The 14,519-nt window shown below is 37.6% G+C and overlaps 1 protein-coding gene across 4 annotated transcripts in view; it reads right to left on the reverse strand.

Annotated features, from left to right (window-relative positions):
• Positions 1 to 12,167: 12,167 nt before the first annotated feature.
• Positions 12,168 to 14,519, reverse strand: part of cdh16 (cadherin 16, KSP-cadherin) — a 38,936-nt gene continuing 36,584 nt past the window's right edge. For 2 of the 4 annotated variants that reach the window (XM_028443263.1, XM_028443264.1), the window contains exons 17-18: positions 14,058 to 14,174; positions 13,398 to 13,687 (exon numbers count right to left, since the gene is read on the reverse strand). In XM_028443263.1, coding sequence (XP_028299064.1) covers positions 13,587 to 13,687; positions 14,058 to 14,174 — 218 coding nt within the window. In that variant the 3' untranslated portion in view covers positions 13,398 to 13,586. Of the gene's footprint in view, positions 12,260 to 13,397; positions 13,688 to 14,057; positions 14,175 to 14,519 lie in introns of those variants that run through there. The other 2 variants (XM_028443266.1, XM_028443265.1) reach the window with 2 other exon arrangements.

The following is a 14,519-nucleotide window of genomic DNA, read 5'->3' on the forward strand; positions in this document are numbered from 1 at the left end:
GTCTTGAAGCAAATCTAGGTTTTGTTTGTCATTGATGACATTAAAACTAAAGTTTTTCTCCTCCACATTGAAAAGAGATGAAAAGATGAATGAAAAAGATGAGAAAGAAGTCAAATGTATAACATTTGCCCCTTCCATAAAAAAATGAATTACAGCAAATTGTAACGCAGTCATTGTCACGTCTCATTTGAAACTAATACAGTTACACTTTTGTCTCATATTTCTTCAGCGAAATACATTTCACATTATTTTTGAACATATTAAGTAATCTCGATAAATTGATGTCATTTAGATTATGTCGTCTGCCCCTGACCTGAAATGAACTTACTTTTTTTCACTATTCTCAATCTGGGTTTTTCAAATATCTCTATTCTGCAAAAATTATAATTACTTTCTCTCTTATTTATTTGCAGATTTATGGGTAAGACTTTTAAATGAGCTTTGTACATGGTTTTTAAAATGTTGTATTTCCTGTTGTGAATTGCAAACCTATACATCTCAGTTACAAAATTACATTATTCAAAACTCTTAAATATCCTGCCATGTGCTCTGAGGTAACTAACATTACCATCCAATAATGTCAGGAAAAATGTGTCAGTGAATAAAGGTTTTAAATATGGGTTTGTCTCTGTACAAGCCATACTGTAAAGTTCTAGGTGAATTATATTGGACGCAGCTTTATTAAAAGTGTTCGCCAGACACCTCCTCCATGGCATTCTGATAACTTGACAAGTGTGACTGGGATAGACCCATGTGATCGCCTCTCCGTTTGCCCCCTGGATCTCCTCCAAAAACATCACAGGCCTCTGGCCAGTTTGATCCATGTGCATCTGCTATCTGCTTCAACTCTCACATCCAACCACTGCTGACACATCTGAGTCAGAGAGGTCACTCATGCACAGACTTTCCAAGATTCCTGTCCCCCAGGTCCACCAGTGTAAAAATAGCTCCCCCCGTTAGCCTTTTATAAACCAGGGTTCCTATAAAAAGCTTCTGGTTGACAGGAAACCTCGCCCAATGTAACGTCGCCGCTGTCTTTAGCTTTATTTATGCCCTGGTGTTGACAGCGCCACTTGCAAGGCTTTCCAGTCACTGTTCAATAAGTGACATGTTGTGCAAAGACGTGGGCCTGATGTTGGAAAGCACCGCATCTCTGCAGTGCGGCCGAGCCCATGCGTCCCTCCCAGAAACCAGCAGCCCAACAGCTGCTCAGTTAACGGCCTGATGATTCTAGCCCTCAGATTCTTTCCATCTACTTAGTGTTTATAGAGCTCTCTTCTGATGACAGATAAGCCTTCCCTCTGCTGTGAAATAAAGATTGGCACTAGCACAACTACCATAAGACAACAACTACTGTTACATGGTAACTGTAAGTAGAGAAAAAGTGCCTTTGATTTGACGTGAGTAGGTGAAGACATGAATGATGAACAACACATTAAACAACAGATAAGACCCTGACTTTTTATTCTGAGAGTTTATACACTTTAAAGAAATTGAATTCATTCCGTTGCACATTTGGAGACACCTGTGTAAAATCACAGTATTTTAAATTTAATCAGAAACTACTAATTCAAAGCCAGTTTCTTCAAAAAACTGTTGCTTTATTTTTCAATTTTAACCTTTTTGCCCATATGTATATAATGCATATGTATACAGTATATACAGTGGGTTGCATAAGTATGCACTCCCCTTTAGCGTGGCAAAATGTCCAAAAGTTATAGTCCATAAACAAATATATTTCATTGAAATTTTATGAGAAAGAGACATACTAAGTCTAAGTGACACTCAATAGTGAAATGAAATGAAATTTATATGCGATTTTTAACTTTTTTTATGAATGAAAAACTGAAAAGTGGGGTGTGCAAAAGTATCTACCCTCCCTGAGTTAATACTTTGTAGATGCGCCTTTTGCTGCAATTACAGCTGCAAGTCTTTTGCGGTGTGTCTTTACCAGTCCTGCAGATCTTGAGACTGGAATTTTTGCAAAACAGCTCAAGCTCAGTTAGATTAGATGGAGAGCGGTTGTGAACCGCAGCTTTCAGATCTTTCCACATGTTGATTGGATTTAGGTCTGGACTTTGACTTGGCAATTCTAACACATGGATATATTTTTTTTTTTCAATCATTCCATTGTTGCCCTGGATTTATGCTTAGGGTCGTTGTCTTACTGGTAGGGGAATCTCCGCCCCAGTTTCAAGTCTTTTGCAGACTCCAATAGGTTTTTGTCCAATATTGCCCTTTATTTGGGCCCATCCATCTTCTCATCAACTTGAACTATCTTCCCTGTCCCTGCTGAAGAAAAGCACCCCCAGAGCATGATGCTACCACCACCATGCTTGACAGTGGGGATAGATTGTTTTCTTTTTAGCTTATATTTATTAACCTGATTCTGGTAATGAAATGTGATCAGTCTGTAGTGTAGTGCATGTATGCCTTGGAATAAGTAAAGACGGTGTGTGTAATGAGTAGAAAAAGCTAATTAGAGCATGAGATCTTATCTCTCAGATGAGGCAGGTCTGTCTTTGAGTTAGTATAAGTAATATTTGATATAACATAAGATCAAAAGAGGTTTAAGGACTTCATAAGCATTCACAACTAAAAGAACCAAATGTATTACATCAAACTAGATGAAATCCATATCCATAGCTGCATGGACCCTTCACCCTAAGCCAAGTAGCATCTGAACAGATGGATTTTTTTTTTTGCAATGTAGCATAATATGGTAATAACTGTCATGACCTGAGATTTACTCTGTCATTAGTATAAATAAGGTGTCATGAAGGCATCTTATTAAGTGTTGTTCGCTTAATTATGACACCTTTCACTAAATTCTAACACCTTTGGAGCTATGTTGGCATTTTTTGGGTAAGGTGGAGGGATCTAGTGTAATGGAGGGTTAGGGTTAGGATAACGAACGACACTCAATGACAGTCTTCATGACACCTTATTCATGTTAATAGCAGTTATTATGTCGTAATGACAGCGTAATGTCAGCCTTTATGTGTACAGCATAGGATTTAGTAGTTTATTTGCAACCCATATTCTGAACTTCTATTTCTTCATACGTGCCTTGCTCAAAGTGCTGTGCCCAAGCCCTGAGTATTTTAGCTGTTGTGGATTTGTAAGCCCTGCTCATTGACAGAGTAGATAAAGTGGGACGGCCTAAATGACTTGCAGTGGAAAAAGTGAGTGTGTCATTCATTTCACTTCTCCACGGCCATTTTATTCTTCCTCCTCTGTGAAATCATCTTTTGTGTGTTTGTACGTCCAGAATAGATGTTCAGCACATGTTCAGCCCACACAAGGACGGTGGGTTTCATCCCACTAAAGCCTTATTCATGACGGATGGCCAGGGCTTAATTCTCAGACAATAGAAAGAATACACCATTCAAACTTTGTGGGTCTGTCATCAGTTTCAGTCTTGTTTTTGTCTTCTAACAGATCACAGCATAAGGTCAGTGGACCTCTGTGATACTCAACCAGCCTCACAAGGGTCCGTTTTTTAAAAAATGTTTCCACAAAAGAAATATTTTTACCATCCTTTACTGAACTTTAGATGAATTTGTGCCGATTGTTGTTATTGTGCAGTTAACGGTGCCAACACAATGATTTGTGTGTGGAGATGAGATGTGTGGGATGAGCATGTCTGATTGAAGGAATAATTATTGCGTCCCCATTGCCTATTTTTCTGACACATGGCACTGTGTAATCACACTTCTATTAAACACCGTTGGGCTCAGAAAAATAGGTATTAGGAATACATTTGAATATCATCATGAAACCTAGAAACTAGGTCGTCATTAATTGTTTCGTCCACGCATGTAAAGTCCAGTGCATGTTTCAGTTTGGAATTGTATGGATTGAAATGGACTGGAACTGGTATCTCTGACACACTCCCTGCTGTTTCACACAGCTTAGGATGGTGGTGACACTCAAACTGACACAGGTCAGTGACTGTGTAACTATCTGACAGTGTTAGTAAAACTGATGATTGAGACCAGATCATGATTCTCTAATGAAATGGATAAATATCACATTACAATCTCAAGTAAAGACGTCTGTTTTTGTTGTTGTTTTTTGTCTGTGTGAAGGTTTCTCACTATTCAATACGGATGGAGATTTCTCCTCACTTCTTTCTTTTTTTTCAATTGAAAGGAAACAGAATCGTTCCGTAACCATGGAAACTGGTTGCCGGGTGATGGTGCTGAGGCAGAGCACTTTGATACATTAAGGAATAATCAACAAAGGTGAAGAAAATTAACCCGATTCTTCAATCTTTTTCCTTTACTTGCTGTACTATGTAGTATGTAGCAGAATGTTGCAGTCAAAGCTGTTGAAATACAATTTTCACAATTATCTGCAGGTTCTTTGCCTTCCAAGAGTACATAGTAACAATATTGTAAAATATATTTTTTGTATATATATATATAAATGGTGAAACAAATCTCACTCTAACAAAGTTTAAGTCACATAATGTATATCTCCATGGTTTTAGACACGGGTAATAAAGATTGGGTTGGTAAACTTTCACTAAACCTAGTTTTTCAATGTTTTTATCTGCAGTATTTAAGATATTTGGAAGGAGATTCGCTAATGCCAACAAAACACATGCAAAACCTTCAATCACATTGCACAGTTGACTTAATAAAGTTGTATAAATCTAAATATCCTATAATTTATACATCCATTGGAGCACCTACATTATTACACTGTGGTAGTCTCACTAACAACATAGTATAGTTGCACTTATTCTCTCTCGTACGTTCATAATTCAGTTTTGAATCTTCACAGTAAAGCTCTTTCTGAACATTATTGATATTTTGTGAACATGTTTGTTTCAGTCTTTCTAAACTGAAATGAGAGATGACTGATCATCTGAAGTGTATTAGACCTTTGCAGAGCAGTGCTTAAATTGGGTCCTTCATTGTTCACTTGAGCTCTGTTCAAAGTGTCAGTGGTTTTAAAAAGCTAAAAACTCCTGTTAAGTAGCTAGAATTGGTACTTGCACAGTGTCCTGGGGGTGAGTGCTTTTACTTTTATTGTGAATTGATGATTTGCAGCTTCCTGTCTGTGATTACAGTATTTCAAATGCCATAAATAGCAGGAGTGACGCACACACTCTGTCAAACATCCATTTTTTTGACAACCAGTATATGGCACGGAGCCACTTAGCAACATTTTCAGAAAATTTGTACGTCCATGTGCAATATCCTGTTAAAATTGATAATTTAGTCAAAGTGCATTGTGCAAGTGATAGTGAAAAACCTTTCATGGCCTAAGAAAAGACCACAGATTTGTTCAAAGGGCTACTTTTATGTCCTGGGCACGAATGTAGTTTAAAATCTAAATAATGCACAATCGATATATCTATTTATCATACTGTTAATTAAAAAGTACAACAGATAAGGTACAACAATAGACAATCTATTAATTTATTAAAGTACCACTAAAATTGGTAGATGGGAGCAGATTCGGCACCAGGCAGCATTAACTGAGGGGGCATTAAGAAAATTGCGGGGGGCACCGAGTAGCATGACTTTTGCTGCCGGTCCGGACATAAAAAGAAGCAACGCATAAGTCACATTACTGTTGAATTGAAACATTATTAATACATAAATAAATCAAAACCAAAGAATGGATGTTATGTAAAACATGCACATATGTGGTGTAATGAATTTACTGGTGCCCCTCATGTCTTATGATCAACTTCTGTGTGTGTTGACGGCTGTTGTTAGCGGTATTTATAAAGTGCAAAATATTTTTTTTACTACCCTAAAAAAAAGCTGTATTTTTTTTGTTGCAAAAGTGTCAAATGGTAGAAGTTCTAAAATTGTTCCTCACACCAGCCTCACAGTTAATAGCCAGTCACCAGTTTATTTAGATCAGGGGTCCCCAATCCTGGTCCTCAAGGGCCACTATCCAGCATGTTTTAGATGTTTCCCTCTTCCAATGTAATGATCAAATACAGTTTAGAGTGTTTTCATAAAAAGCTATTACTATTACCAATAGTGTTAAACATGGTAAGAAGTACGGTGGCTGAGAAGTGAAAAACACATTCACAAATACCAGAACAAATGTACATTTTTGAGCAAAACACTTTTGCAAATGGCCGTAACACATTCTACAAATGCTGAAAGCAAATTTACAAACTACTGTGACACATTTACTAAAGGTCAAAACAAATAAAAAAAAAATTCTGGAAACATTTTTACACTAACAATGCACCATTGTAAATCTGTTTCAACATTTGTAAAAGTGTTTTGCTATTTGTAGTTTTTTTTTTTTTTTTTTTTTAGCTAATTATGTACATTTCTTTTCAAAAAATGTAAATTTTTTACGTTGTGTGTTTTGCACTTCTCAGCCACCGTAAAGAAGTCTTTGCACATTGTAAATCACCTGAAAATTGGTATCAAAGTGAATGTGTGTGTTTACATGTCATGCTTGAGCAGAGCTGCTTCTGTAGCCAATGGGATTAACAGCTTCTCACGCTGCCAGTGACAGTGTTATTTATGTGAAACAAGGCAGCCTGGCAGCCCTCTGCAGTCAGAGGTCAGATTCCTGCACCATCCTCTTAAAGTTGGAACATGCAATGTTTTGCTTTCTACTGTATTATAGTAGGTCTAAATGTTCATGACAACTCATGTGGTAAAGAGGGGTTTTACCATAAACGTGCGCACCACAATGATGTAACCCCTAACACACAGGCACGCGGCACCGTTCAGCCTCTTAATTGCAGGCAGATTTTATTTTAACCAAATATCATTTACTGAAAGAGCAGGAGGTGCTTGAACATTTACCGGTAGGCGGACCACCACATGTTGCCAAACATTAACTGCAACATTCAGGAATTCTCAAAGCTGGAAACTTGTCAAGGGAAATAACAGGAATTTATGGGTTAAGGGAATTAATGGGAATAAACAGAATATACAAAATTGAAAGGGGCTTTCCCTGCGACCCTGAAAACAGCAACAAGAGGGTCAGAAAATGGATGTATGGATAAAATTATAGCATCATCTTGACTTAAACAACCAGATTTCCTGTAAGAATACTTGAGAATAGGAAGAAATACCTGAAAGAGTTTTGAACACAACTTTTTTTAGTGGGGGGTCTCTCGTTTGATCTAATTTTAAAATTAGGGGTCTGGAAAATGAGTAATATTTTACACAACATTGATGGTTTTTGTGTGTGAAATGAATGAATGGTCAGTCCAAAAAAAGCTTCACTGTTGTTGTCAGTGCGGTTTTTTTTGCCACAGAGAAATTTGGTTATAAATGTTTTGAGTTTAAATCATATTTTTGTTGTTTAACATTTCTGTAAGACTTGAGTAAGCACCCGCTGATCTGCCGGTTTATAAAGGGAGCGTGCAGGCTTCTCCCTGTCGTGCGCTCAGCTCTTTCCGGGCGATCTGAGGATGATCTTAAAGCCCAAACGGGCCTTTGTGCCGAAGGTGGTTGGCTCGTCATCTTCCATTGACCTATTGGCCTTTCTTGCCCCACAAGATCAGCAGTGGCCTCCTGTGTTGAGTCCAGTCCATGCGTTACGCACATACATGGACATGACGAGAAGCCTCAGCAAGAGCGATCAGCTGCTGCCTCCTGGGCTACACCCCACAAGGGGAAGCTACTACTAAGCAACGTCTGTCACTTTGGGTTGTGGAGGCTATTGCTTTGGCTTACAAGAGTCAGGGTCTGCGGCCACCTGAGGGTCTGCCCGCACACTCGACTCAAGGTCTCGCCACGTCCTCGGCCTTGTTCAGGGTAGTGTTTGTTTAGGACATTTGTGCAGGGGCGAGTTGGACCTCGCAACTCACGTTTGTCCAATTTTACATGCTGGACGTTTCCGCCCCTGCGTGGCAAATGCGTTTCTACTGTGCTGATGTGTACAGATTCTGTCCTGGTATTTCCTCAATAAGCACGTCTGCAATACAGGAGTTACCATATCCCATAGTGAGACATCTCTCGAAATATTATGAAATAGAACTTTAGGTTATTTATATAACCCCGGTTCTATGAGTAATATGAGTGTAGTGTCTCACCAGACAACCCTTCTTGCTCGAACGAGTGACAAGAGATCCTTATTTTGAACGAGGAACTGCACATCCGTCCTTCCTCTTATAGGAGGTGTGAGTGTCCCTGGCGGTTGGACAAGTTCCACCAGCCAATCAGGGTTGGCGGATTGAGAAAAAAAGTGCTTCTGAGGGCTGCTGGGAGTGTGCATCCCATAGTGAAACATCTCACTCATATTACTCATAGAATCGGGGTTATGTAAATAACCTAATGTTTTTGATTGAAATTTGTTTGGATACAGTAAAATTATTTCAAATTACTCAAAATTTCTGATTAATTCCAGTAAAAGTTTCTATTTTTGATTGTTCCCAATTGACCGGAATTATACAGGAAATGTTCAGCCCCTTTTCCACCCTACTTGGATTGTGGAGGTTTTACATTTGTGCTCAATGCTGCTTTACTTTGTTGTTCTGGATTTTCTTCTCAATATATTTAGATTTAATCCTGCATAATTTAAAATGCAATCAGTGATACTAAATAAGAAAAAAACAATGTTTTCATCTCCTGATGAAATTCATGTGAGCACAGAAAATGAGTCAGATTTTTAATTCTCCAATATCAATGAAAATACAACAAATCCATCACTTTCCACAGAAATAACAACATAATAACACAAACTCATTACAACTAATCATAGCATTGGTATTTAAAATAATCAGAAAAATATCAGACTTTATTTAATCACCTAATGAACATGGGATAGTGATAAGAACTTAGATTGTAAACGATTATCTATTCGTTTCTTGTGTAAGAAAGGACACCTTGATGAAATATAATAAAACTCTTTTAAGCACTTTATTTCTTTCCCATAGGTGTGATTGACTGCTGTTAATTAACTAAATCAATAAACTGAAGGACGCCTACACACTGCTGCTGTGATAAGTATTAGGCCATTTCTGCTTATTATAAAATATTCATTTTTGAATCAGTAGTTGCGCATTGGTGTCAGAAATGGCCTGGAGCTATAGATGGCAGGTCTAAATCTGGGTTTCCATTACCCTTGGAAATGCGCTAAATCTAAATGGCGTTAAAAAAAACGTAATGAAACACCTGAATTAAAAAAAAAAAACACTCAAATATTGTTAAAAAGTTTTTACGCTCTCATGAGGAGGAATTTCAGACTTTTGATATTGAAATATACTGCAAAAGCGTAATGGAAACACTTTTTTCGCAATCACACGTCATAGTGTGACGTACGTGGTCACGTGACCACTTCTCACCGAGAAAACATGGCTTGTTACGTGTAGACGTGTAACTCCCATGAAATCTCATTCCGTGAGACTTTGCTGCAGGTAGATGAACGCTCCATACCGCCTTATAAAAAATCTGTATCCTTTGTTATTTCATGTCTAATGTGCCAGTAATAATTTTCAAGTATACAGTAATGCTAAGAAATGTCTTGGTCTCTTCTTTTGTTCATAAGTACCGCGTCATGTTTTCTCTCTACCTCACGTCATGTGACCATATACGTCATGTTCTGTGATGTGTATTTGCGGAAAAAGTTGTTCCATAGCGCTTTTGCGACACATTTCAATGTTGAAACGTCTGAAATTCCTCCTCGTGAAAGCTTAAAAACTTTTAGCGATATTTGAGTGTTGCTTGTTTTTTTTTTTTTTTTTTGAAATTCAGGTGTTTCCTTTACCAGTTTTTATTGGGCTATTTAGATTTTACACATTTCTAAGGGTAATGGAAACCTATCTACAGAAACAATGTGATCTTAAAACAGCCTTAAAATAGAAAAAGCTGTGGAGAAAGTCACATCAGAGGGAAGAGGGATTAGGAAACACTCTAGTCTGTGACGGTAATTGGGCAATGGAAAAGCAGCCAGCCACTTTGGGGGAAACCGATCAGTGGTCCAGCCCTCCTGCTCTTTAGCATCTGCCCACATGGGTTGAATGAGCCCTCATTTCCCAAAGGTGCTTGAAAGAGATTGGAAATCTCATCCCCACTTCTCTCTCTAGTCTTGTACCCCAAAGTCAGACGGCAGAGCCAGGCTTGTCCTCAGAAGGTCCAGTGGAACATATCAAGTCTAAACTCAGAGGCTCATTACCTCCTAAATGTAACGCTTGACCCTGTGTCACAAACTAATCCTTTTTCCCACTGCACTCTCGTCTCCTTCTGGGGAAATTTCAGTTGACATTTCTTCTTTCAGTTGGAGCTTGCTTTGATTGCAATGGTTTACTGGGGTATAAATAGCTCATAAAGAGTGCTTCAGCTATCAGCAGCAATCACTGTATGATTGGTGAGTCAGACCACAGTCAAAACGTCTACAATCTCCACAAGAATGAATGTGTTTTTAAAATATGGAAATGAGAGTGTTATTTTTAAATCGCCCACGCCTCTCTAATGAGTTTGTCCATTATTTTACACATGCAAGAATTAAGAGTGGAACGGTGAATGTGCTGTTATCGTACCGAGGAACCTTTTAAAAAAAGTGTCCTTTTTTAAAATGTAATCTTTGGTTTATTTTCTATCTTTGTGTAGCCACTATATATTTATTTAATGAATGAATGTGTGTGTGTATGTTTAGTCCAGGAGTCTGGTCCTGCATGTTTTAGACCCTGAATCCAGCACACCTGATTTTTAAGGGTAGCTTGTTATCATGATGCAATAATTAGACTCTGGTGTGGTGGAGCAGGCAGACTCCAAAAAATCTCTAAAATTTTGGAATGAAATGTGTTTACGTGAGTCTTTTGGATGAAATGAGCACATACTGATATTCTACTCTGTCACTTTTGTGCTTAAAATGTTTTCAGAACTTTCAAAGGTGGAGAATCAATGGAGATATTTAGCCTCATCGTGCTGCTGGTTTTTGTCAATGTAGGTTTGAAATGCATTTTGGGAAACTTGGGGGTTTACTTCAGTGGGAATGGTCATCATCCTAATCATACTTGTAGTATAAAGCAGACAGTATATACTCAATGAGTTTGTACTGTATAGTACGGAGTGTGCCATTTTGAACACAGCCATCCACAACATGCTGGATAGGGGATCTCTGGGAAAGGACATGAGCGACCAGATTAATGCTTCTTACACATCATTTAAAAAAAACACAAAAAATAAATTAGACAAGAAATAAGAATAGATGGTTTTACAGGATCCCATTAGGTCAAAGCTGTCACTCATTTTCAATCAGCGGCCAAATATGGAGCTGGTAGACCTCGCAGTTGCTATATTACGAGGGAAAAAAAGAGTGTTGTGTAATGTGGTTTGCACTTCCACATATTTATAAAGTATTTAAGGCACCGACAAGATCCAAGCACTAAATTACAGACATAGTTGCTGCATGGTCTTTTTATGTGTGATTTATGGCAATTTTGTGGGACTATTTTGATAAATTTGAGTTCTTTTAATAATTTGCAATTTAAGTGACTGCGTTCATGTGATGTAGGCATGGAAGAATTGTGAGCTCCTGCAAATACTTCATTGAATTTGTAAATTTAGTAAGACTGTGATTTTTTTTTTTTTAACTTTCTCCTGCAGGACAAATTAGATGCTGTAAGGGGCCACATTTGGCCCTTGGGCCTTCTGTTTAACACATGAGACACATATAATCCTGTTGTAATAACACAATGGCACATTTTTTTTCACTTGAACTAGTGCAGTGCCCATATAAGACGTATGTATTGCTCTAGAAAAGTGGGAGGTTAAGTAGCTTTTTCAAAGATGGCCAAATGAGGCTGTGTTTGTAAATGTGCATAGTGATAACTATTGTTTTCATATATTTTTACTTTGAGCAAGAACACTGTAGGGAGTTGAACCCCATCTATTCCCATTCCAGTTTGTCGTCCTCGTAGATCTGGATCTCCTCAGACTGGAACAGACTCAGTCTGTACTCGTTTAGTGTCATTAATCCACAACAGTCAGTTTAGATGCAAACGGAATTTGAAAAGCATTTATGAAATTTCTTGCTTTTTTAGAGAGATAGTTTATTAACGGTATGATTGCAGTTGAGGTAGGACTGATGACACCATCACTGGAGGACCACTGTTCTAACTGATGACATCACTGCAGAGGTAGGTCCAATGTTCTCAATGATGACATCATCACTGTAGAGCAAGGACTGATGACAGCATCACTGAGTCCGTCGACTGGTGGGGTGTGGGGGTGGGACGTCCAAACAAATCCAACTTTGCACCTTGACGTTGCATTCCCTTGAACCAAGCAGCAGCCATGTTGAAAGTCAGGTCAATCTGAACATGATTCACAGAGATATTTGAGGAACACACACACACACACACAGACAGATTCCTTGCTTTTATAGAGATATGGTGTTCTGTTCATATAGACTCACATTAATATACCTAGTACATTACTGTACATTGTTTTTGTTAAAGAACATATTTGACAACTATCTTTAAGATGTTTTAGGATTACAGATTTTTTTTTATTTTTTAAAAGGTTATGTGTACAGATAATTTAAGTGACAGGAGGACTTACAGTGTACATTTAGTTATTTAGGACTACAGGTCAAAATACTTGATTTAAGTTTATAGTAAGTGGGAAATTACTCTAAAAATTCTATATCTAATCCAGAAGATGACCTTTATTGACCTTTGACCTGAAAAAAGCAAGTAAACAATCGCATTTTTTTCTTCTCACAGCTGAATATGAACAATTATCCACCCCCAGTCACACTGTTCTTACAGCGGTCTAACGGATTAGTCTGTAAAATCTATTCAATCCCAACAGCTTTGTCTTTTGGTGAATAAGAGGCAATTACTTCACTAGACGCTGCAGGGCCAGTGTCATTCAGTGGACCTTGAATTGTTGTGCTATGAATAGAAACACTTGTGTCTGAATATAGCTGTCTGGGTCAGCCTTTATGAAGTCTTAATTACAGAAACTGGAGCGTGCCGCTAATGCAGTTAGGTGCACAGGGTGAATATATATTTAGATATATGTGCAGCATGTAGAAAACATCAGTATTAAATTACATTAGTAACCTAAATAATGTTATTATCTGATCCTTTCATGTGTGAGGAATAAAGTTAAAAGACAAAAAATACACAGGTGTACGGTGAGCACGCAGCATGTTTATTTTCTAGTGGTTAGGCAAAATATACAAAGATTACATTTCAAACTCTACAGACGTTTTTCTTTTTTAACTATCATTGTTTTTCCCACCAATTCTGACCTTTTAAAGCAACAAATACTTCACTGTAAATATGTGCTAAATATAGGTGATAACATGTAAATACAGTGCATAACAAAGACAAAACACTTAAAATAGTAACTCGTCGCTATGGAAAAAACTGAAAACGATTACATTTTTAGCTTAAATGCTTATTTCTGTTGTTCTCGTGCTGTAATTGCTGTGTTTTTGGGCTGAAAAAATGACACAAAGACCAACTGTGAGAAGCACTCATTGTAGGTGCCAGAAACCACATAAAGAAAGCTACAGAGCACAGTATGTTGTGCCTATTAATGAAGTGATTCCACATCAGTATATTCATCTTTAAACATTCATGGTCACGTGACTTTGCAGTTGTGAAAACGTCATTTGTTGCAGTAGTGCAGTTAGATGGAAGTCTTTAGGGGAACTCTCTCCTGGTTAGTTTTACTTGGCTCTTTGGGGTTCTGGTATGACAGCCTCACAAAGACAACAGTTAGGATTGTTCCTGAAACAACACAGAAAACAAGGAAATACTCAAAATTCTGACACTTTGCACAAATATGTAAAAACTTAGGAAAATCCAAGTTATTGCACAGCAAACTGCTGTTTCAGAGTATTTCAAATAAACCTTTCATTTGTATAACATTGGCAAAGCCTGAATTAATAACTGCCTTAGTATGTGCAATATTACACATAACTCATTGTAAACCCCACTTACTGCTTATTTATACACTGTTATCTTGGCCAATATCTATCATTTATTTTATTTTTTTTATATATAGCTTTCTTGCTTGCTATGTGCATCTTTGGCTGCTGTAATATGTTATTTTGGGATAAATATAGTATAATCTAATTTGGCTACACCCACTTCTTACCTATAACTGCAAAGGTGCCGAGAAAGATCCCCACTGTGGACTGAATAGTAGGCATTCCCTCCAGCTGCTTGGCAGCTATTTTGCAGTTACCTCTGACGTTACATGGACAGACTGTAACTAACAAAAAGAAGGCAAACGCAACAAAGTTACGGATCACAGACTTTTAACCAAAAAAAAAAAAACAGTTTTGGATGCAAACACATTATTATTATTATTCTCACAAATAATGTTAATCCCTATACTTTAAATCACTCCATAATTGAGTGAGAATGAGTGTTCAATTATGAAATGAATAGTTTATAAGTCACATAAATGTATAGCTATAATATTAATAAGTTGTGAAAAATGTGTTGTTTTTGCATTGACGATACTAAAGGAAACCCTCAATAGGGAAGAATTTAGCAGTGTGCCTCTGAGGAATATCCACGGCAGCAAATGGGGGTACGCGATGAGAGAAAGTGT

The sequence above is a fragment of the Gouania willdenowi genome, chromosome 3 (assembly GCF_900634775.1).
Source record: "Gouania willdenowi chromosome 3, fGouWil2.1, whole genome shotgun sequence".
Taxonomy (NCBI): domain Eukaryota; kingdom Metazoa; phylum Chordata; class Actinopteri; order Blenniiformes; family Gobiesocidae; genus Gouania; species Gouania willdenowi.